The 23,213-nt window shown below is 45.2% G+C and overlaps 1 protein-coding gene across 1 annotated transcript in view; it reads left to right on the forward strand.

Moving 5' to 3' along the window:
• LOC119957008 overlaps positions 1 to 23,213 on the forward strand; it is a 142,719-nt gene that overhangs the window by 88,990 nt on the left and 30,516 nt on the right. Inside the window, 3 exon segments of the mRNA XM_038784591.1 lie at positions 3,115 to 3,130; positions 5,440 to 5,874; positions 7,937 to 8,488. Of these exon segments, the coding sequence (XP_038640519.1) occupies positions 3,115 to 3,130; positions 5,440 to 5,874; positions 7,937 to 8,488 (1,003 nt within the window).

Below are 23,213 nucleotides of genomic sequence, written 5' to 3' on the forward strand. Positions count from 1 at the left end.
TACAGTCCGTTTTTATGTTCCCCAAAAAATTTAACACTCACTCTATTTTCCCCTTTTACTGAATTCTAAACTTCTCCCAATCCTCAGGTCTTGTTTTTTTCTGGACAATTTTTATGCCTCTTCCTTGGATCTAATAGCATCTCTAATTTCCCTTGTAATCCATGGTTTGGATACTTTCCTGTTTTATTTTTGTGTCAGACAGGAATAAACAATTGCTACAGTTCGCTCATGAGCTCTTTGAATGTTTGCCATTGTCTATTCAACCGTCATCCCTCTAAGTAACATTCTCCAATCCATCATAGCCAACTCACACCTCATACCATTGTAGTTTCCTTTATTTCGATTCAGGACCCTAGTCTCAGAACCAACTGCATCACAAGAACCCGGGTCTTGGTGAAGAATTCCATCACATTATGGTCGCTCATCCCCATCGGGCCACAAGTTGTTTTCCTATTTCGGCCAACTCTTGGTTTCTCAGCTCATTTGAATATGTAAGGCCAAAGCTTTAGTGACTGTCACCAGAGATAGGAATTCAGGTAGCGGAACCGTGGGTTATGATTACTAGGGTAAATTCACAGTTGAGGTTTCCCCGCATTTTTGAACACTTAAATCAGCTTCCTCCACCTCTGTTTCTCCACCCCCCCCCCCTCCCCCCAACCCAATGTAATCGTCTTATCTGCACCTTCCCAGAGGAAACATTTAATTGAATGCCGTTTTATTAGATCTCCAAGAATAATCTAAACCAGAAGGGCCTGAACGAAAAGTGATTATATTTCCCATGAGAGGCATTCATTGCTAGCGTGTTATTCTTTGTCCTTGCCTGTCGTTGATGGCCATGTGTCCTTTTATTACCTTTGTTCTTACAAGGATTGCATGTGTTGTTAAAGTTAGGTGGCTAGTTTTCCAAGTTGGCACTGCAGAGGCTGCACCAAGCTTCCACTAGTCACAGAACTGTGCCTCTTCATTGGGTGCACATGCCCCATATGCTAATAATCCTCTGCTTGTATCCAAAAGTAAATTAACCACAAGCTAAACACTGAGGTTTTGACAAACGTCCAACATGAATTTTAGTTCTGGTGGTAAGTATCGTTCTTTATTGTCCCAGACCTAAGCCTTGACCCCTCTACGACTTACTTTACAAACCAGCGGGACCAGGCTCTGCTTCCAGCATTGGACAAATTGAAGTAATGTTTTAGTAGAAGAAGCGTTCTAATCTTCTCCATTAGCACTGCTTATTGTAAGTAACATCTGCTTCAGGGTACAGTATCCAGAAACCTAAGGCATCCAGCTATACAAATCACAAATCAGATTGATTTATTCTCAAAGCAAATCTACAATTTCCATTTACATGGTGAAACTGGTTTTAACCTTCACTGTCCTACCTGGATTACAATTCCAAGTGACGGTGTCCTTTGCCTGAAAAAGTTCTTCCTGGCATCTGTCCTGACTTAACCTATCATTGATTTTAACGGCCTACCCCCTTATTCTGGCATGCAGTAAAGTAGTCCCCTGGTTTTCCTTTATCTAGGTCGCTCTATATCAATTCTATCAGGCCCCCTCTGAGTTCCTCCATTTCACTGAGCGTTGCTGTGCAACTGAATCATTTCATGATGTGGCTCTGCCGTGTCGCTTCACTGCACCAGACTTAAATTTCACTGTAACCAAATCTGAGCAGAGTGCCCAAATTGCAGTTTTGCCACAACATTGCACGATTTTAGCCTAATATCAATTTGCACTCAACTGGCTGCAGTGTTAAGCATTCTTTTTATTTTAGTTAATTAAGGTAACTAATGTCTGCTTCAGAGTACAGTACAGGGATGGCTGAGTCTGCCAGCGGACCCAAATCCATCTACTTCACTTTTTAAAATACATAAATAATTTATTTATTTGTGTGGTGCACATCTGTGGGTTGTGGGGGGGTGAGACCAGCGCAGACAAGAGGAGAATGTGGAAACTCCACACGGACAGTGACCCGGGGCCGGGATCGAACCCGGGTCCTTGGCGCCATGAGGCAACAGTGCTAATTCATTGTGCCACCGTGCTGCCCCTTCTACTTTGTTTTTAACCATTACCCTGCCAACTTTAGTATTTTTGCATCACCTGTTTACCTTCCATTTTTTAGCATACTGCTATTATCTGCCTGTTGCGCATTTTATACAAAGCCTAGAGATCCCTGGCTATTGTCCATCCTGACTACTTTTCATAGTCCACTAAATAATTTGGAATTCTGAGTGTTATTACACAGCAGACACCACTTGCCTTCTCTGTAGAGATATAACTGCAGTGGTTCATTACATCAACAAATGCCATGGTATCTTTTGTGCCAAGTAGGAAATTGAAGTAAAAGAGATGGTGGCATAGGTTAGATAACTTCTGATAGGCATGGTGGCAGATTTTATCATTCTATTCCATGATTGCTCCCTTTCATGATACAATGAGTCTAACTGAAAGTAGATTCTCCCTTTTTGGTGGACGCGCCATTGGGTTGTTGACATAAGTAAAAACATTTCCCAACACATTGCTGCTGTAAAGACAGAAGGGAAGATTTTAATTCTATGAACTAAATTTTGTGGGAGGAGGAGATTTTGGTTAAATGGTAGTAATCTGCATGGGACATCATTCTGTGCTCCATATTCGACTGATATTTTATCTTTTATTTTATTCAAATACTGTTTCTGGCAACAATAAGCTCCGTTGTCTTGGTCTCCAAAAGATTTAGATTTATTATCACGTGTACCGGGGTACAGTGAAAAGTATTGTTCTGCGTATAGTCCAGGCAGATCGTTCCATACATGAAAAACGATAAATACAGCGTAAATACATAGACATCGGGTAAAGATGGGGCTTCTTCATGCAAACCATTCAGTCAATTTGATCCCAACCTGCTACCAGAGAATTTGTATTTCTCGTTCTACGGGTCATACGGGAATGGGTCCTTGGTGAACATGGTACCAAGTTGCTTTCTGGTTGAAATTAGAGAAATGGGGTATGATGTGTCATGCATTAAGAAAGCACCTTGTGGATTTTGTGAGTCTGAAAGGCAGGTGTGTTTCAGGCATTGCTTGTTTGCATAATGTTACCTCATGGTGTGTGGGGTATAACCTTCATTCAAAGGATCAGTACACCAAAGGTAAGTAGTCTGCAATGTTTTTATCAATCCTGCCACGTAAGGTTTTATGCTTCACTTATTTCCCCTAAGTCATTGGGCTGTTCACAGAATCTGCTGTCAATTTTCTTTAACGTTGTAGATTTTATCAATGTTGTGAAGATGTCCCCAAGTTGCTGCACATTTCACACTTGGCTTCCTGTCAATCTACCTGTCTTGAATGTTGTGGGAAGGAACTTTTTTCTTGGCCGTTCTTGACCACCCCACCCCTCCTCGCATGCAGTTCAAGTTGAGACTTCCTGGAGGTGGGGGAGTCTGCATCCAGTTGAGATTGGTAATCAAACTTAACTCTCTTGGTGAAGCGGCCCACTGTCCTTGTACTGTAGCCACCAGCTTGGCATGGTCCTTTTTGGCATTTTCTTAATTTATTTATTTTTTCATTCATTCTGTCAATTGCTTGGCTTTCTGAGGGATTTTATGTCAGCGGGTTCTTCTTTCTCTTCGATATTTGGCAGAAATGAAGATGAGGATAGATGTGTGATCATGGAAATTTAAAGACTGCCTTTAATGTCGGCTGAATTTGAGTACCAGCTTTTGCATCCGATCTTTATTCCATATTAAAGTTGATGGGAACTTGCTCTTGTGCATTTGCTAACTTCATGCGCTGATCATTGCAGTTTTACACTCTTGTGCAAATATTTGGTGGTGTGAAACGTGCATAAATCTGAGGACAGCACCAACTTATTTCCTTTTTTAAACTGCATTTTGTGATTGGAGCTGCTTTTACAAGTTACGTCTGTTCACGTTTGCTTTAGCACTGGCTTGGCTTTTTGTTTGTCTTATCCGCGCTGCTGTTTGCATGGTTGTGCTGCGGGGCCCTTTTCGTCTACGGTGCTTTATGTTCCCATATACTTCTGCGACTTTTTAAAATTTTGTACCGGTGGCGGTTTTCTGCTTTCCTTGAAGCTTTGACTGCTTTTTGTATGAGTTTCATCGCTTCATCCACCGCTGCTTTTTAATTTTGAAAGGTGAGGTGGAGATGGTGACCTGCATTTGGTACCACACCTGTGTTGTGATTGAGGACTGGCATGTGCTCTTTGTGCTACTGCTTCAGAATCACCTACCCAGTTAAAATATCAGTCATAGGCATACAGGCTAGGACTTGTTAGTCTTTCTTCTCTTTCCACCCTGCTCAACCCCAACCCCCCCTCTTTGGGAGAAAGAAATGATCACTATGGCTTGTATGGTCGCAAAATGTATTACTATATGCTGTTGGCAAAGCCTCCCTGCCAGGGCCTTTGTAATTCTTAAATTTTAGTTTTATTTACTTCCAACTTCTTCCCCATTTCAATTTTGCTGTTTAATCTGCGTTCAGCAGGCAAGAAGGCAAATGTGCTTGGTGCCTTCAGAGATGCTGCACCCTCTCAGCATGGTGGCACAGTGGTTAGCACTGCTGCCTCACAGCTCTCGGGACCCGGGTTCAATTCCGGCCTCGGGTAACTGACTGTGTGGAGTTTGCACTTTCTCCCTCTGTCTGTGTGGGTTTCCTCCTTGTGCTCCGATTTCCTCCCACAGTCCAAAGATGTGCAGGTTAGGTGGATTGGCAGTGCTAAATTGCCCCTTGTGTCCAAAAGGTTAGGTTGGGTTACGGGGATAGGGTGGAGATGTGGGCTTAAGTAGGGTGCTTATTCCAAGAGGTGATGCGGACTCGATGGGCTGAATGGCCTCCTTCTGCACCGTAGGTTCTATGATTCAATGAAATGATGCACTATCCCCTGCAACACTGTTAAGAGTGGACCCTTGCCATGTCGGGAGTGTAGGATGCATTGGCAACACCCTCTGCTTTAGGGCCCAGTGCAAACCGGCAGCTGCCTGGCATTCTACCAAGGTGGCCACCTGTTCAAATACATGGATGCTGCAGCTGAGCGTAGTGCCCTCCAGAGATTGTGTGCACAAGCATCGATCCCCACTGTTGATTGGGAACAAAACCCCCAGCTGATTTTATTTTATTTCCTATCCACAGCCGGAGGGCCAAAGCAGTTTTTAGCCCCAGCTGAGTTGCGATAACACCGAGCAACGAATGGAACTGAGCCCTTCCAAGTTGGTCTGGTTTTGGAGAGTGCCGGACTTTCACTCTTAAATGGCCCTAAATTTCCATCACCACTTAATCACACAAAGTTTTAATTCCGTCAAGTTTGGTCACTGAGTTTACTGCTTAAGAGCTGCAAAATGCTTCTTAGACGCAAGATTGATGTAGTGTGTGAGAGGTTAATGAACATAACGCAGGTGCCGTTCTAACGGTGTTAAATACAACTTCTCTCTTTCATTCACAGCAGTAAACACTGAACACATAAGCTGTCGGTTGTGTGGTGCCTGCTTTGAAACCCGGAAGGGGCTGTCGAGCCATTCCCGAGCTCACTTGAGGCACTTTGGAGCGGTGGATGTGGATTCTAAAGGATCTCCGATTGAAGCTCTAAATGAATTCATTAAGAAAAAAGGGATACAGAACGCTTTGTCATCCATGCTGCCGATAAAGAAAGCGCACAGCTACCCTAAGGTGTCTGCCCTCAAAGCGGAAAGGACCAATTTCAAGATAGGGTCACCAGTCAACAAGAAAACATCTCTAACGTCCCCTTCAGTGTCAACACAGAAGAAGCTGAAGCAAGTCACTATGAGTGTGCATATGGAATCTGGGATTTCTCAGGCTTCGAGGCCTAATAATGAGCTGACTTCAGAAATGTATTGGCCATCGTCACCTATGAATCTGTGTAAGATCTTAATTAGTGATAGGTGGGCAAGATACCGTATTTTGTAATCCAAGGAAATGTGGCCCTCTGGTCAGAAAGACCCATTGGTAAAGTTGATGGCATCTGTGTAGGAAGTCCTGTGCACCAGGCCCTTCAGCCATCCCTACTGAGAGAACCTGTAAGGAAGCATTCGGAGAATGAGAAAGAGAAGGGTATTTTAGTAGGGATGGTTGAAAAATGGGATTTGAACGTTATTTGAGCGGATGGTGAACTGATGGTTTAGTGAGAGAAAGCATTTATTCATAAACTGAGGCTGTTTAGAGTTCAAACTCCACATTCGCTAGGCCAAACAATGTCTGTTGTCAGGACCTTGACAATAAGCGATTTTCATTTCATTTCATTTTGGCCAGGTGGGAAAGAGCAAACTTGACGTTAAATGGTGCTTGTCGTGTCCTCGGGACGTTCAAAAATACTTCTTAGCCAGCGAACTATGTCTTGAATACAGTTTGTTTTGTGGGTAGCTTAGCAAGGCCCTGCATGTGGCAATGAGATGAACGGCCAGTTGATCTGTTTGGATGGTGCTGGTTAATGAAAACTGGCCGAGGATATTGGGAGAATTCCCAACTCTTCTAAAGCATGCCACAGGATCTTACTGCCCGGAAAGACAAATAGGGGCGTCAAATTGAGGTTTCTTCCAGAAGATAGCACCTCTGTATTGCACTGAAGTGTTGGCCCAGATCTTTGCGCTGGCTCCCTGGTGTGGGCTTGAAACCACAGCCTGCTGACTCGGAGCCAACTGTGCGACCACTGAGCACAGCTAACACTTCAAAATTAAATACGTCTTGGGGAGATATGAGGAACTACAATCTGTTGAATGATGCTTTTCTCATCAGGCATTTGCTTACTAGTAGTGCACCGTGTTTTTGACAGGTCATGATGCATTCAGAGAAACGTGCCAGATAAATTGTCCCAACTATTTCTGTCCTAGGCTTGCCCCGTTTAGAAATCCAGGGCATTGGAATGCAATGCCTTGTGCCTGAAAGCAGCAATGTAGAAAGTATTGCCCAGTCGATAGAGAAACAAGGACATAAAGACATGAATCGAGTAGAAATGTTTTTAATATATTCCGATGCATTACAGTGTATTGTATCCTGAAGTTGCACGCAGCAAGTTCCCAATTTCATTTGTACTCTTGGGTGGTGGGGTGAGAGGAGGGGAGGGGGGTCATCAACAGTGATTGGAGTTGGAACGCAAATCAACTCCAATAGCTGATGAATGCCGCATCGATGTTACTGATGCTGGGAGTAATAGACTCCTTGCCCTGTTTATGGTGAGGTGCTGGGAGAGAACAATCAATCGACCTCCTCTTCAGCTCCCTCATTGCTGAATTTGTAAAGGCATTTCCCTGTTTCACTGAGCCTCACAGACCACAAGGAACAGGTCCAATCCCAATTCTGCTTAGTTAGTGTTATTGACTTTCCAGTATCACTTGAGGGAGGGCGGGAAAACGGGGAATAGCCAGGATTCCAGTTCCAGGCTATTGACCCTGCTCGAGAGTACATGCATCTTGATTTTGGGCGCGATTGGAGTGATAACTTCCCTCTCAATTGCTTTCTGGTATTCGTGGTCTCGGTCACGTGTGAAGAATCAACGCTTATTTGAGCTGCCTGGAGGTTCCTGCTGTCTCTGGAATTGAGGTTATAAGGCTGCTGCTACGACCCTTCATTCAGGAGAGATGGGGAGGAGTGGGGTGCACAACAGGGACAGGTGGGGAACGTGTTCTGGGGATGGTGGCCTGGTGACCATGTTTTAGCAGTGAGATACCACGCGAAATGGTACATCTGAACCGATAGCCAGTCAAACCCAGGCTCCGGCAAATGAAAGCTGAGTGTTACCCTTTTGAGCCTTTCTCCCCATGTCTTAGCTTAGTAGCATTGTCCTGTCACCTGGTTGCACTTCTCAGATGAGGAAAAGCTTACGGCATAAGGAGACCTAAAGTGCCAAACAATTTCATTTTCAATTGATGGGGAAGGAAGGGGTTTAAAAAATGTTCATTGCAATTTCCCCTTTCTTTCATTTACAGCAATTGATTCAGCGCCTAGCAAAGAGACCCGTTGTGAGTTTTGCGGTGATTACTTTGAGAACCGCAAGGGGCTGTCGAGTCACGCAAGGTCCCACCTGAGGCAGTTTGGGGTGACTGAATGGACAGTTAACGGTTCTCCGATAGACACACTGAAGGAGCTAATGAAAAGGAAAATGTATCCGTTCGAATCATCTGCCATGCCGGAGCTGAAAATGCCCTCGAAGCAGGTGACAACCGGCATCAAATCGCCAACCCACGGCGTGCCGGGCGAACCGTTCTCGGCCTCCCCGGGTAAGCCATCCAAGTTTAGCCTGACCATTCCGTCCGTCAGGCATGTTCCATCGGGATCGCTCATGCCCAAAAAGGTTCATGAGCAGTTCCTCTCCCCGCCGCCAATGAAAAGGATGAAGCCGGCGCCGCTGAAAAAGGTGAAGCAAGAACAGTTTAAAATGGAGTACACTACTGACGAGCCAGCCACCTCCCTGAAGAGCAACACTTACTTACCTGAGCAAAGGTGGTCACCCAGTGAAGACACTTCACCTCTTCGTTTAAGTAGGTTTATCTGTTGCTGCAACAGTTTTGTGTTTTGTTATCTTGCTCAAGCAAAAAAAAAAATTGTTTTAATATTTTATGCAGTTGGAAATGATGGAAAATAATTAGGGGAAATAAATTGGAAGTTTAAGAGTTTATATGTGGAATAAAAGATAGCATTAGCGATCTGTAAAATGCTGTTGGCTAAGAAGAATATGAGACCAGATAATGTTTATAAGTCAGCTTTATGATTAAATGTATCGTATCTGCCCCCACGTTATTTAACCTCAAAATCCCTACCCTCTCCGCTGCCAATTGCAGTGATTAATCTTGGCTGGTGGGTACTCTGTTGTGCTCATTGGCACCACCTCATGGCCAAAGTACAATACTGCACAAATATAAACTCGAGGGGTGGCCAAGATCACGCTTTCCCTTCTGCCCAGTCTCTTCTCAGAAGCCATAAGGTTTGCAGATTTTAAGAGATTGTTTTTTACCGCGTGCAGAGCCTCGGCATCTAAATGCTTGAAAGGTTAAACCACTTTTTAGAAATAATTCAAACCTTCCTTGTGTGTGGTTCTTTTTATTTAATTAAAAGCAAATGGTCTTTTAATTTCAGACTGCAACACAGCGACCTTCGAATGGTAAATGTTAAAGCAGAAGTTATTTTGCAATAGTTATCATGTGTTTAGTACTTCCAGGTGGGCTGTGGATGGTGTGTTCCTTTTTATTTCATAAAGTATACACAACCTTCAATGTATTTGCTTTTACAGGGCTTGTTTGTGGAACATCTGAGTTTAATCTTCCATTGATCTATTTTGCATTTTGTGACGGTCTATCCATCGAGTAGATCACAAGTTCAGCCCCCCCCTTCCCAAAAAAGTAGCGTCTTTGCCCATGAGAGCCGTGTATTTTGAAATGCATTCAGGCTCCCTCCTCTGTTCTTTCTCTCCTGTTGGCAAATAACACTGCTGCCGTCTTTCCCTGTGGTATGGGGGAGAGGCTGTGGTTATGGGCAGGAGTTTCATAAATTCCCAGTTCATGTCACAACCCTAATTCTCCAGAGTGCACTATTTAAGAATAAGCGGCGTAATGAGGTCGCTCGAATCCGGTTTCCATAAATGACCGTCCAGGATTCCAAGTTCTTTGTGTCGTGTGCTAGATGGGTTCTTGCCATTGTGCAAAACATTCAGTTTTGAATGGTGCAGACCGGTTTGCTTTTTGCCTAGAGTTAAGAGCACAAATGGTGTGAAGTGAGCTTTGAAGACTGCAATTTGTTCATTTCATCAGCTTTTTCTGAGGGAGCTTTTGCACTTTGGCCTCTCATTCAAAGCATGGTGCTTCCTGGGCAAAGAGGAATGTAAGGAACTCTTTACTGGAGAGTGCTGGTGAGACGGAGCTGGATTCTGCGGATCCCCAGCAGGTGCGCCATTCGCTAGCAGCGGGATTCTGTATTCCCACTACCTGCCAATAGGATTTCCCATTGTAGCCACCCACGCCGCCAAAACACCCATGGCCAGCAGGAAAAGTGAATCCCGACTACCAAGGAATTCTGGACAGGGTCTCAGTTATTGGACTGTTTAATGGAATGATTTTGCTATTAGATTATAGCCCTTAGTGCCCAGGGTGAAGTAATTTCACCTCGCAGCTGAGCTCCCGTTGATCCTTCGTTAGTAGGATGTCCTCCAAGACTGTTGATGCTCTATTTAGATTATCTTGACTTTCATCTAAGGGCTTTGGTTAACACCTTCTAAGAATATTATTCCAATGAAAGGAGTTTTGAAAGGCTCTGCTAGCAAGTGTTTACCAGACTTGAGTTGGGTTCTTTTGACTTGGGGGTAAGCTTTGTGGCCTAACTAATACAAATCCACAGCTTTTGTATCTGCCACATTATCGTTAGTTTGGTCAGTACTTGTTTGCTGTCTCCGTGTTGATCATGACAGTTTAGCAGGGAAGCTCTGACTGATGCATCTACTGGATGCCATTTGATTGTAAGAATGTGTTGCTTATTTTTTTTTTTGTGTTAGTGAAGTTGACCGAGGTGCTAATGAAGCATCCCCACTTGAGACCTTATGATGGAAGGAAGGTAATTTTTGAAGGCGCTAAAGATGTTGATCCTTGGACACTATCCTGAAAGTGTCCTTCAGCTGCTTCATCATTGACCTTCCTTCCATCATTAGGTCGGAAATGGGGATGTTTGATGACGATTGCATCATGTTCAGCATCATTCGTGACTCAGGAACTGAAACAGTCCCGCGGCAAGACCTGGACAATATCCAGGCTTGGGCAAGTGGCAAGTAACATTCATGCTGCATCGGTGCCAGGCCCTGACCACCTCTCTTGTTATCTCTCCTTGACATTCAATAGCTGCATTCAATTACCATTGCTGCATCCTCCACTGAGAAAATTCTGGGGGTTACCATTGGCCAGAAACTGAACTGGACTAGCCAAATAAAAATACTGTGGCTACAAGAGCAGGCCAGAGGTTAGGAATCTTGTGGTGAGTCACTCACCTGACTACCGAAAGCCTGTCCACCACCTACAAGACGCAAGTCAGGAGGGTGATGGAATGTTCCCCACTTGCCCGAATGAATTCAGCTCCAACAACAGTCAAGAAGTTCAACACCATTCAGGACAAAGCTACCCACTTGATTGGGACCCTACCCACAAACATTCACTCTCTTGAATTTGATTTATTGTCACGTGTACCGTGGTACAATGAAAAGTATTGTTCTACGCACAGTCAGAGCGTTCCATACATGAAAAAACAATAGGACATGCATAAATACACAATGTAAATACATAGACATAGGCATCGGGTGAGCTTAGAATGTAGTACTACTCAGTAGAGAAGATGGTGAAGAGATCAGTTCAGTCCATAAGAGGATCATTGAGGAGTCTGGTAACAGTGGGGAAAAAACTGTTTTTGAACCTGTTAGTGCGTGTTCTCAGACTTTTTTGTCTCCTGCCCGATGGAAAAAGTTGGATGAGTGAATAACCCGGGTGGAAGGGGTCTTTGATTCTGCTGCCCACTTTCCCAAGGCAGCGGGAGTTGTAAACAGAGTTAATGAATGGAAGGCAGGTTCACGTGATGACTACCACTTTCACGTGGGCAATTAAGGATGGGAAATAAATGCTGGCCTGCAATGCCTACATCCCATGAGTTTAAAATAGAGATGGTTGGGTTCTCCCTTATTGAAGATGGCCATTGCCTGACACATCTGTGGCACAAACTTTACTTGCCACTCATCAGCTCAAGTCTGAATGTTGTTCAGGTCTTGCTGCATATGGGCACAGACTGCATCAATATCTGAGGAGTCACAAGTGATGCTAGACATTAAGCAATCATCGGACTGTGTTCACGATTCTCTTTCTTACAGTCTTGGGCCGAGCAGTTTCCATACCAGGCTGTGATGCAGCCAGATGGGATGCTTTCTATGGTGCATCTGTAAAAATTGGTAAGAGTCAATGTGGGCATGTCAAATTTCCATAGTTTCCTGAAGAAGTATAGGCACTGTTGTGCTTTTTTGGTCATAGCGTCAATGTAGGTGGACCAGGACAGATTGTTGGTGATGTGCACACCTAGGAATTTGAAGCTGTCAATCATCTCGGCACCATTGATGCAGACGGGTGTGTACCATACTTCGTTTCCTGAAGTCAATGACCAACTCTTTAGTTTTGCTGACGTTGAGGGAGAGATTGTTATCATTACACCACACTATGAACATAGACGCACAGTGGCAGCACTGTGCCACCTGCAAGATGCACTGCAGGATCGTGCCACGGTTCCTTTCCAAACGTATAATGGCTGCCACCTTGAGGGACATGGGCAGCAGACACATGGGAACCCCACCACCTGGAAACTCCTCTCCAAGTCACTCACCAGCCTGATTGGAAATATTCTTTCACTGTTGCTGGGTCAAAATCCTGGAACTCCATTCCTAACAGCACTGTGGATTGCAGTGGTTCAAGAAGGCAGCTCACTACCACTTTCACGTGAGCAATTAAGGATGGGAAATAAATGCTAGCCTGCAATGCCTACATCCCATGAATTTAAAATAGAGATGGTTGGGTTCTCCCTTGTTGAAGATGGCCATTGTCTGACACATCTGTGGCACAAACTTTACTTACCACTCATCAGCTCAAGTCTGAATGTTGTCCAGGTATTGCTACATATGGGCACAGACTGCATCAATATCTGAAGAGTCACGAGTGATGCTAGACATTAAGCAATCATCGGCAAACATCCCCACTCCTGACCTTATGATGGAAGGAAGGATATTGATGAAGCAGCTGAAGATGGTTGGACTTAGAGCACTACCCTGAGGAACTCCGACAGCGATACATGCCTTGGAGCTGAGGTGACTGACCTCCAACAACCAGTCATCTTCCTTTTTGCTAGGTATTACTCCAACCAGCATGTAACCTCACATAAAGAGAGATTCATTGGCTGATAACGTGATGGGAGAGGGAATATTGTAAAAACCTCACAGAATCCAAGTACAGCCCTGCTCAAGAATGTAGCTATGTTAGAGGTATGTATGATTTTTATATCAGCAGAATTTTCCTCATTTACTAATAATGGAAGTTTCAAACATGTTGCTTATTCTTTTCAGTTTAGCACATTTTTTCTTTTTTTTAATAAATTTAGAGTACCCAATTATTATTTTATTTCCAATTAAGGGGCAATTTAGCATGGACAATCCACCTAACCTGCACATCTTTGGGTTGGGGGGAAACCCACGCAAACACAGGGAGAATTTGCAAACTCCACACGGACAGTGACCCAAAGCCGGGATCTGTGGGACCTGGGCACCATGAAGCAGCAATGCTAACCACTGCGTCACCGCGTTGCCCCCTCAGTTTAACACATTTGGCTTATCCAAATGTTTGGATGCATCTTTCATTTCTTTTGATGGCTCTGATTGAGAAATAAATGTGTACAGTCCTTTCCCCAGGCTTCTTTGCCCATCATATGCAGAATACTGGCATCGTTAGACTCTCTTCGGGTTGTTCATCATCTTCACCCTTTATTGAGGCGCTGATATCTTTATCTGCCCGTCCAGAGCTACGCTGTTTGTTTTCATCCACATTAGCTTCCAGTTAGGAGTTCTTCCTGCAAGCCAAGAACTAGATTGTTGGCACCTTTGCTTATCCGCTGTGAATCCACACAAGTGGTTATGTGGATTACAGACAAAACCAAGGGTAGAACTATTTTAAGTTGTCCCTTGCTTTCCCGATGTCCCCTCATGCCAGCACCTCTTTTGGCAGTGGTGTTTAAGGTCGTGAACATGTTGCCAGGCTGACTTTGGCGCATTTTTGCCAATTTTCTGATAAGATTGCACCAGAGAGTTTATTTTTGGCTGGACTTTGGTGTTTTCTCGGAAAAAGTCTCTTTGCCACGTTCTTAATCCCGCCAATGGATGCTTCCTCAAAGTTAATGCCTCGTTTGGCATTGATATGAGGTTTAGCTCAGCAGTTATTGCCTAATGCTGCTATTTTTTGACCGAGCACTGTTCTATTTTGTTGGAGATTTTGGATTATTCTTGAGAAATAACAGGAACCATCCAAGCATTGCAAATGGTGTCTCTGGGAGCGGCACAGTGGTTAGCACTACTGCCTCACGACACCGAGCACCCGGGTTCGATCCCGGACCTGGGTCACTGTCCATGTGGAGTTTGCACATTCTCTCCATGGGTCTCACCCCCGCAACCCAAAGATGTGCAGGGTAGATGGATTGGCCATGCTAAATTGCCCTTTAATTGGAAAAAAAGAAATGGGCACTTTAAATTTATTTTTTAAAAGGAAATGGTCTCTACCTCACCGGCACCCGTTGGATATTTCATATTTTTGGAGCATTGTGGATTATTTGATTTTGCACAGTTGTCCCTGTTTCATCAGACTGCTCTTAAGTAAACAAGTCTGTGTCGTGAACGTTGCCTGAATATTAGTCCAACAGATTTTCTTCATCTTGTTGGCAGCAAATTTCCTTAAAACACACCCCCATGTCGCACCTTGAAGCAACAAAACCATCTTTGCTGCAGGTGCAATTTACCCCACCTGGCTGTTCAGCATAAACCTTGGCCTTTTGTTCAAACTCGTCACGATCACTTGGAAGTTTCAATGAATCTCAAAACCTCGCGGCTAATTTGTCTTCGATATCTTGTTCTGCAGTTTGTCTTAATCCGCAGCTTGTGCATTTCTGATTTGCGCATGGCCTTTACCTTTAGCAGATTTTCTCCAGCGAAGTAGGGCTTCACCAAGATAGTGGAAAATCTAGAAAGTCTACTCCACTTTGGTTTGCCTTGATTGCACAGTATTTATCAATGCTTTTCACTTCCATTCTTTATTTTCTTAAACTTATGCTTGAGCATGGCTTATTTATAGGCAATGAAAGTACACTTGTGTGTCACATTAATTGACGTAATGATACAAGGCTTGTTAAAGACGTATTGAAATAGTTGTGCCAGATCTAGTTGATGGTGATTGTTAGAATAAGCTTTTGGTTATTAATGTGTGGAACTGACCCGGGTTCGATCCCAGCCCCGGGTCGCTGTCTGTGTGGAATTTGCGCATTCTACCCGTGTCTGCGTGGGTTTCACCCCCACAATCCAAAGATGTGCAGGGTAGGTGGATTTGACACACTAAATTGCCCCTTAATTGGAAAAAAATAATTGTGTACTTTAAAAAAAAAATTTAAATTAATGTGTGGAGCTGAGAAAGGGACGAGATTTTGGCAAACTGGTTTGTGATAAGTTGGTATCACTGTATACGAGAAACCCAACAGAACAAGAGCTTTCTGTCAAGGGTACGGTAATTACTCAACCACCTTGCCCTATACCCAGCACGGTAGCATTGTGGATAGCACAATCGCTTCACAGCTCCAGGGTCCCAGGTTCGATTCTGGCTTGGATCACTGTCTGTGCAGAGTCTGCACATCCTCCCCGTGTGTGTGTGCGTGGGTTTCCTCCGGGTGCTCCGGTTTCCTCCCACAGTCCAAAGATGTGCAGGTTAGGTGGATTGGCTATGATAAATTGCCCTTAGTGTTGGGTGGGGTTGCTGGGTTATGGAGATAGGATAGAGGTGTTGACCTTGGGTAGGGTGCTCTTTCCAAGAGCCGGTGCAGACTCGATGGGCCGAATGGCCTCCTTCTGCACTGTAAATTCTATGTATCTATATGACTTGAAGCATTATCAGGAGGAGTCTTTGCCGCCTGCAGTTCATGAGGTTCTGAACTTGCAAGTGGAAGCTGGAGTTTCTCGTGAGCTAAGGCAAATTCCACCTGGAGCTTCGTTTATAACCTCACTGGATGTGGATCTGTTTACGGTTGTTCAGCTGGAATCCTCAACATACTTTGGGTTTCAAAATGCCGTTTGTTTTTCGACTGATGGCAGAGGCAAAGTTATTGGTTGTAGTTACATGCCTCTGTGCAACCATTGGTGATCACACCAAGCACTTTCCCTTGTCCAGGATGCAGTTGTTCTAGCTCCATGGTACGAAAGCGAATGCTCTGAAGTGAACCATAGTTGGCGACCCTCGGGACTTCCCCAAATGAAATTAAATGAAAACCGCTTATTGTCACAAGTAGGCTTCAATGAAGTTACTGCGAAAAGCCCCCAGTCGCCACATTCCGGCACCTGTTCGGGGAGGCTGGTACGGGAATTGAACTGTGTTGCTGTCCTGCCTTGGTCTGCTTTAAAAGCTAGCTATTTAGCCCAGTGTGCTAAACCAGTGGGTGTAATCTCACCAAACTGGGTACCATCATCCGAGAACGATGGAACAAGCCAGTGCCAAAAATAACGTCTCAATCCATACATGGTGTAACTGATGCTCTTCTGTCTATTTCGAGTTTGCACATTCTCCCCGTGTCTGCGAGGGTCTCAACTCCCCAACCCTAAGATGTGCAGGATAGGTGGATTGACCACGCTAAATTGCCCTTTAATTGGGAAAAACAAAAGAATTGGGTACCCTAAATTTATTTTTTAAAATATGAAACTAAAATAAAAAGTAACTGATGCTTTAGCATTTTTGTAAGAACAGATCCAAAGGTAAGTATATTTCCAGATGGATAGAAAGGCTATTTTCTGATGAGCAAAATCTCGATCCGTCTGGATTGACACATTGCAGATATGGCACGGGTCGATTCCCAATTTTATTGTCTATTTACAATGCAACTTTGCAGCCATTCGGGATGTTGCAGCAGAGCCAAGGTGCATGCTGAAGAATTAATTCTCCATTTCGGTTTCAAGGGTATCATCTTCAAATATGATATTATCCATGCATAGAACTGTCTCCACGAATAGAACTGTTGGGATTACCATGTGTGGTAGGAATCAAAAGTAACCGTCAAGAGTGTCTTTTTGACCTCCCGCTGTTCCCCGGGGTCAAATGTGGGCATTTATGCTCTCTGTGCATTGTGTGTATGTTACTGTTTACTTCAACTGAAGATACATTGATGAAACCTAGTTTCACGATAAAATCCGAGTGTTTCCCACATTGAATCAGTGGCACTCTGATGCACTGCCAGTCTGGTTATGTACAGGAAAAGTGAGCTTCAAGGCAGTTGGATTCCCTGCCTTTAGATTTTGGACTTCACCTTGAATTTTTGATGCCGTATTGTAACTCTTGTCCTTTGACCTACTACCTTTCTCATTGGAAAGCTTTGAAATTGGTAATCATTCACAGTTGTCCCTTTGTTGTGCACGGCAGTATTCAGCCGTTTGGTGAGAGCTAAGTGGTGGCAGTCTGAAAGAGGCCATTGAAAAGCAAGTGAGAAACATTCCCCAAAGTGTTGACCTTGAGGTGTCCTTTGGAGGATGAACCTGATTTTCGTGTTTATGAAATTACTTTTTTTTTAAAATATTTTTATGGAGGTATTTGAAAATTTTTATAAAAATAACATAGACACTGACATCAACATGGTATAATAAACATCCACCCCGCCATCTCAATCTTTACTCACCACCCAACCATAAAACAACAATCCGGCCCTCTCCCCACACAGACACACACACACACACACACACACACACCCTTGGAATACTGCATCTGCTGACATTTAAATTTTCCCTGAGAAAGTCGACGAACGGCTGCCATCTCCGGGTCAACCTGACCATTGACCCTCAGGCGAACTTTTATCTTCTCAAGACTGAGAAACCCAGCCATGTCACAAACCCAGGTCTCCACGCTCGGGGGCTTCAAGTCCCTCCACATTAACAAGATCAGTCTCCGGGCTACCATGGAGGCAAGGGCCAAGATGTCAGCCTTTTTCGCCCCCGGAACTCTCGGCTCTTCCGACACTCCGAAAATCGCTACCTCCGGACTCAGACCACCCGTGTTTTTAGCACAGTGGTCATTGTCTTAGCAAAACCCTGCCAAAACTCTCCAAGCTTCGGGCTAGCCCAAAACATGTGGACGATTTGCCGGGCTTCCCGCGCACCTCGCACACCTATCCTCTACCCCAAAAAACCTCATCCTAGCCACTGTCATGTGTGCCCGGTGGACTACCTTGAATTGTATTAGGCTAAGCCTGGCGCACGATGAAGAGGTATTAACCCTGCTTAGGGCATTCGCCCATAGACCCGCCGCTATCTCTCCACCTAGCTCGTCCTCCACTTTGCCCTTAGGCTCTTCCACCAGAGTTTCCTTCGCCTCCGAAAGCTCCTGGTAAATATCTGAAACCTTCCCCTCTCCCACCGAGGTACTGGAGACTACTCTGTCCTGTATCCCCCATGACGGCAGCAACGGAAAGGCTGGCACCTGTTTTCTCAGTACGTCTCGCACCTGCAAATACCTAAACCTGTTCCCTGCTGGCAATCAAATTTATCCTCCAAGGCTTTCAAGCTGGGAAAGCTCCCATCTATAAATAGGTCCCCCATCCTTCTAATTCCTGCCCTTTACCAACTCCGGAACCCACCATCCAGTCTACCCAGTACAAACCTATGATTATTATAAATTGTGGTCCATAGGGCAGCATGGTGGCACAGTGGTTAGCATTGCTGCCTCACGGCGCCGAGGTCCCAGTTTTGATCCCGGCTCTGGGTCACTGTCCGTGTGGAGTTTGCACATTCTCCCTGTGTTTGCGTGGGTTTCGCCCCCACAACCCAAAGATGTGCAGAGTAGGTGGATTGGCCACACTAAATTGGCCCTTAATTGGAAAAAATGAATTGGGTATTTAAATTTTTTTAAATAAATAAATCGGGGTCCAAACCGATGCTCCCTTCACTCTCTTGTATCTCCTCCATTGTCCCCAGATTCTCAGAGCCGCCACCACCACCGGACTTGTGGAGTATCGGGCCGGCGAGAACAGAAGAGGTGCTGTTATTAGTGCTGCCAAACTTGTGTCTTTACATGACGCCGCCTCCATCCGCTCCCATGCCGACCTCTCCCCTACTACCCACTTCCTAATCATGGCTATATTAGCCGCCCAATAGTAATTGCAGAAGTTCGGCAACGCCAACCCACCCTCCCCCCGACTGCGCTCGAGGAACACTTTCTTCACCCGCGAGGTTTTACCACCCACACAAAGCTTATTCACCCGCTTGAAAAAGGCCTTTGGGATGAAGATGAGGAGACACTGAAAGACAAACAGAAATCTGGGTAGGACCGTCATTTTGACGGTCTGTACCCTCTCCACCAGTGATAGCGGGAGCTTGTCTCATCTCTTAAAGACCCCATCCGTTTGTTCTACCAACCGGGATAGTTTAACTTGTGCAGTGCCTCCCATTCCCGGGCCACCTGGATTCCCAGATAACGAAAGCCCGAACCAGCTCTTTCCAGTTCCTAGAGGCTCTTAGCGCCATGGCCAGTGGCTTTATGGCCAGAGCAAACAGTAACAGGCAGAGGGGGCACCCTTTCCTCGTCCCTCGGTGTAGTTCAAAGTACCCTAGCCTCAGCCGGTTCGTACGCACGCTCGCTACTGGTGCCTGATAGAGCAAACGTACCCAGTCAATAAAGCCCTCACCAAACCCAAACCTTCTCAGCGCCTCCCACAGGTAATTCTACTCCACCCGATCAAAAGCCTTCTCCGCATCCATAGCTACCACCACGTCCTCTCCTTTGAGGGCATCATAATATTTAAAAGCCTATGAACATTGGCCTTGAGTTGCCTGCCCTTTGCAACCCCGTCTGATCTTCCCCATCACCCCCGGTACACAATCCTCTATCCTTGTGGCCAGTATCTTAGCCAGCAGTTTGGCATCCACATTCAGTAGAGAAATCGGCTTGTATGACCCGCATTGCTCCGGTTCCTTCTCCCGTTTCAGGATCAATGAAATTGAGGCCTGCAACATTGTTGGGGGAAGGACTCCCTTCTCTCTTGCTTCATCAATTGTCCTCACCAGCAGTGGGCTCAATATCTCTAAAAACGTCTTATAGAATTCCACCGGGTAACTGTCAGGCCCCCGGGTCCTTGCCCGACTGCATGCCCTCCAGCCACTTGATTATTTCCTCAATCTCAATTGGGGCGCCCAGCCCTTCCACCAGATCTTCATCTACCCTCGGTAACCTCAACTGGTCCAAAAACTGCCTCATCTCCTCCACCCCAGCCGGGGGTTCCAACTCATATAATTTACTACAGAAGTCCTTAAACACCTCGTTCACCCCCACTGGGTCCAGGACAGTATTTCCGCCTCTACACTTTACCTATCTCCCTGGCCGCCTCCCTTTTCCTGAGCTGGTGCGCCAACATTCTGCTTGCTTTTTCCCCGTAAGTCGCCCCTCCCCCCTTGCCTTCCTCAACTGTTCCACTGCTTTCCCTGTGGTCAACAGCCCAAACTCCACCTGTAACCTCCACCGCTCCCTCAGTAGCCCTGCATTCGGGGCCTCCCGAGTATATCCTGTCCTCCTGGAGTATCCTCAGGGTCACAGGCAGGAGCTGTCAAACGTGCGACCTACTCGTCCATGGCCCCCACCGGAAGTCTCATTTATGAAATTACTGAGCTACAGCAACCGAGAGGAATCCCCCTCGGCTGGTGAATGCCTCCTCTTATCAGAGAATAGGGCATGCTATTTGGAAACGACTCTATTTGGGTCGGTCTTCACAGTGGAAAACACAAATAAAATGCCAGTGACTGATAGAAATGAGGCTATGACAGGTGAGGACCATGAGAGGATTGTTATCACTAAGGAGGTAGTGATGGGCAAGCTAATGGGGCTAAAGGTAGACAAGTCTCCTGGCCCTGATGGAATGCATCCCAGAGTGCTAAAAGAGATGGCTAGGGAAATTGCAAATGCCATAGTGATAATTTACCAAAATTCACTGGACTCTGGGGTGGTCCCGGCAGATTGGAAATTAGCAAACGTGACACCACTGTTTAAAAAAGGAGGTAGGCAGAAAGCAGGTAATTATAGGCCAGTGACCTTAACTTTGGAATCTATCATCAAGGAAGAAATAGCGAGGCATCTGGATGGAAGTTGTCCCATTGGGCAGACGCAGCATGAGTTCATAAAGGGCAGGTCGTAGGGCAGCACGGTGGCCTAGTGGTTAGCACAACCGCCTCACGGCGCCGAGGTCCCAGGTTCGATCCCGGCTCTGGGTCACTGTCCGTGTGGAGTTTGCACGTTCTCCCCGTGTCTGCGTGGGTTTCGCCCCCACAACCCAAAAATGTGCAGAGTAGGTGAATTGGCCACGTTAAATTGCCCCTTAATTGGAAAAAATAATTGGCTAATCTAAATTTATAAAATAAAATAAAATTAAAAAAAATAATGGGCAGGTCGTGCCTAACTAATTTAGTGGAATTTTTTGAGGACATTACCAGTGCAGTAAATAACAGGGAGCCAATGGATGTGGTATATCTGGATTTCCAGAAGGCCTTTGACAAGGTGCCACACAAAAGGTTACTGCATAAGATAAAGATGCATGGCATTAAGGGTAAAGTAGTACCATGGATAGAGGATTGGTTAATTAATAGAAAGCAAAGAGTGGGGATTAATGGGTGTTTCTCTAGTTGGCAATCAGTAGCTAGTGGTGTCCCTCAGGGATCCGTGTTGGGCCCACAATTGTTCACAATTTACATAGATGATTTGGAGTTGGGGACCAAGGGCAATGTGTCCAAGTTTGCAAATGACGCTAAGATGAGTGGTAAAGCAAAAAGTGCAGAGGATACTAGAAGTCTGCGGAGGGATTTGGATAGGTTAAGTGAATGGGCTAGGGTCTGGCAGATGGAATACAATGTTGACAAATGTGAGGTTATCCATTTTGGTAGGAATAACAGCAAAAGGGATTATTATTTAAATGATAAAATATTAAAACATGCTGCTGTGCAGAGAGACCTGGGTGTGCTAGTGCATGAGTCGCAAAAAGTTGGTTTACAGGTGCAACAGGTGATTAAGAAGGCGAATGGAATTTTGCCTTCATTGCTAGAGGGATGGAGTTTAAGACTAGGGAGGTTATGCTGCAATTGTATAAGGTATTAGTGAGGCCACACCTGGAGTATTGTGTTCAGTTTTGGTCTCCTTACCTGAGATCCCAGAGCTGAAGGTGTTGGATTACGAGGAGAGGTTGAGTAGACTAGGACTGTACTCGTAGGAATTTAGAAGGATGAGGGGGGATCTTATAGAAACATATAAAATTATGAAGGGAATAGATAGGATAGATGCGGGCAGGTTGTTTCCACTGGCGGGTGAAAGCAGAACTAGGGGGCATAGCCACAAAATGAGGGGAAATAGATTTAGGACTGAGTTTAGGAGGAGCTTCTTCACCCAAAGGGTTGTGAATCTATGGAATTCCTTGCCCAGTGAAGCAGTTGAGGCTCCTTCATGAAATGTTTTTCAGATAAAGATAGATAGTTTTTTGAAGAATTAAGGGTTATGGTGTTCGGGCCGGAAAGTGGAGCTGAGTCCACAAAAGATGAGTCATGATCTCTTTAAATGACGGAGCAGGGTCGAGGGGCCAGATGGCCTACTCCTGCTCCTAGTTCTTATGTTCTTATTTGGGGCAGCATGGTAGTACAATGGTTAGCACAGTTGCTTCACAACTCCATGGTCCCAGGTTCGATTCCCACTTGGATCACTGCCTGTTTTCCCCGTGTCTGTGGGTTTCCTCCGAGTGCTCCGGTTTCCTCCCACAATCCAAAGATGTGCAGGTTAGGTGGATTGGCCACGCCAAATTTCCCTTAGTGTCCAAAAAGGTTAGGTGGGGTTACTGGGTAACGGGGATAGGTTTGAAGCGTGGGCTTAAGTGCGGTGCTCTGTCCAAGGGCCAGTGCAGACTCGATGAGCCAAATGGCCTCCTACACTGTAAATTCTACGTTATCAGCTTGCATCAGATTGATCACTGCTGCCCACATTGTTGTGAAGATGTTCCCCCTTCCTACCTCACCGTTGTGGTGGAGGATATGCATAGCTCCGTGAAGATCAGTGTACCAGAGACCTTGAACTGTCACTTAACATGGGAGATACAGCCCTGTGCTATGTGCCACCTTGCTTGAAATATCTGATCCTATTTACCTCGCTATAAGCGAGTGATGAATTTAAACAGCTCAAGCCAAGAGCATGTCATTTTATTTATGTATTTATGACTAGATCCACAAATAAACAGTTGGATGTCAGCACTCTTGCCCATGAGTTCATCAGAACGGACTTAAAAATAACCATTGATCAATTGACACTGAATGCAGATTATGTCCTCTTTCCTGGGATCTGGGTTTTGAATTTAAATAAAGGCACAACGGTCCTCCGTTTCTACCTCTCCGCTGTATCGGTCCTTAGTTAATGGTTTAGCTTTGTCGATACTACAGGCCATACAGTT

The sequence above is a fragment of the Scyliorhinus canicula genome, chromosome 25 (assembly GCF_902713615.1).
Source record: "Scyliorhinus canicula chromosome 25, sScyCan1.1, whole genome shotgun sequence".
Taxonomy (NCBI): Eukaryota; Metazoa; Chordata; class Chondrichthyes; order Carcharhiniformes; family Scyliorhinidae; genus Scyliorhinus; species Scyliorhinus canicula.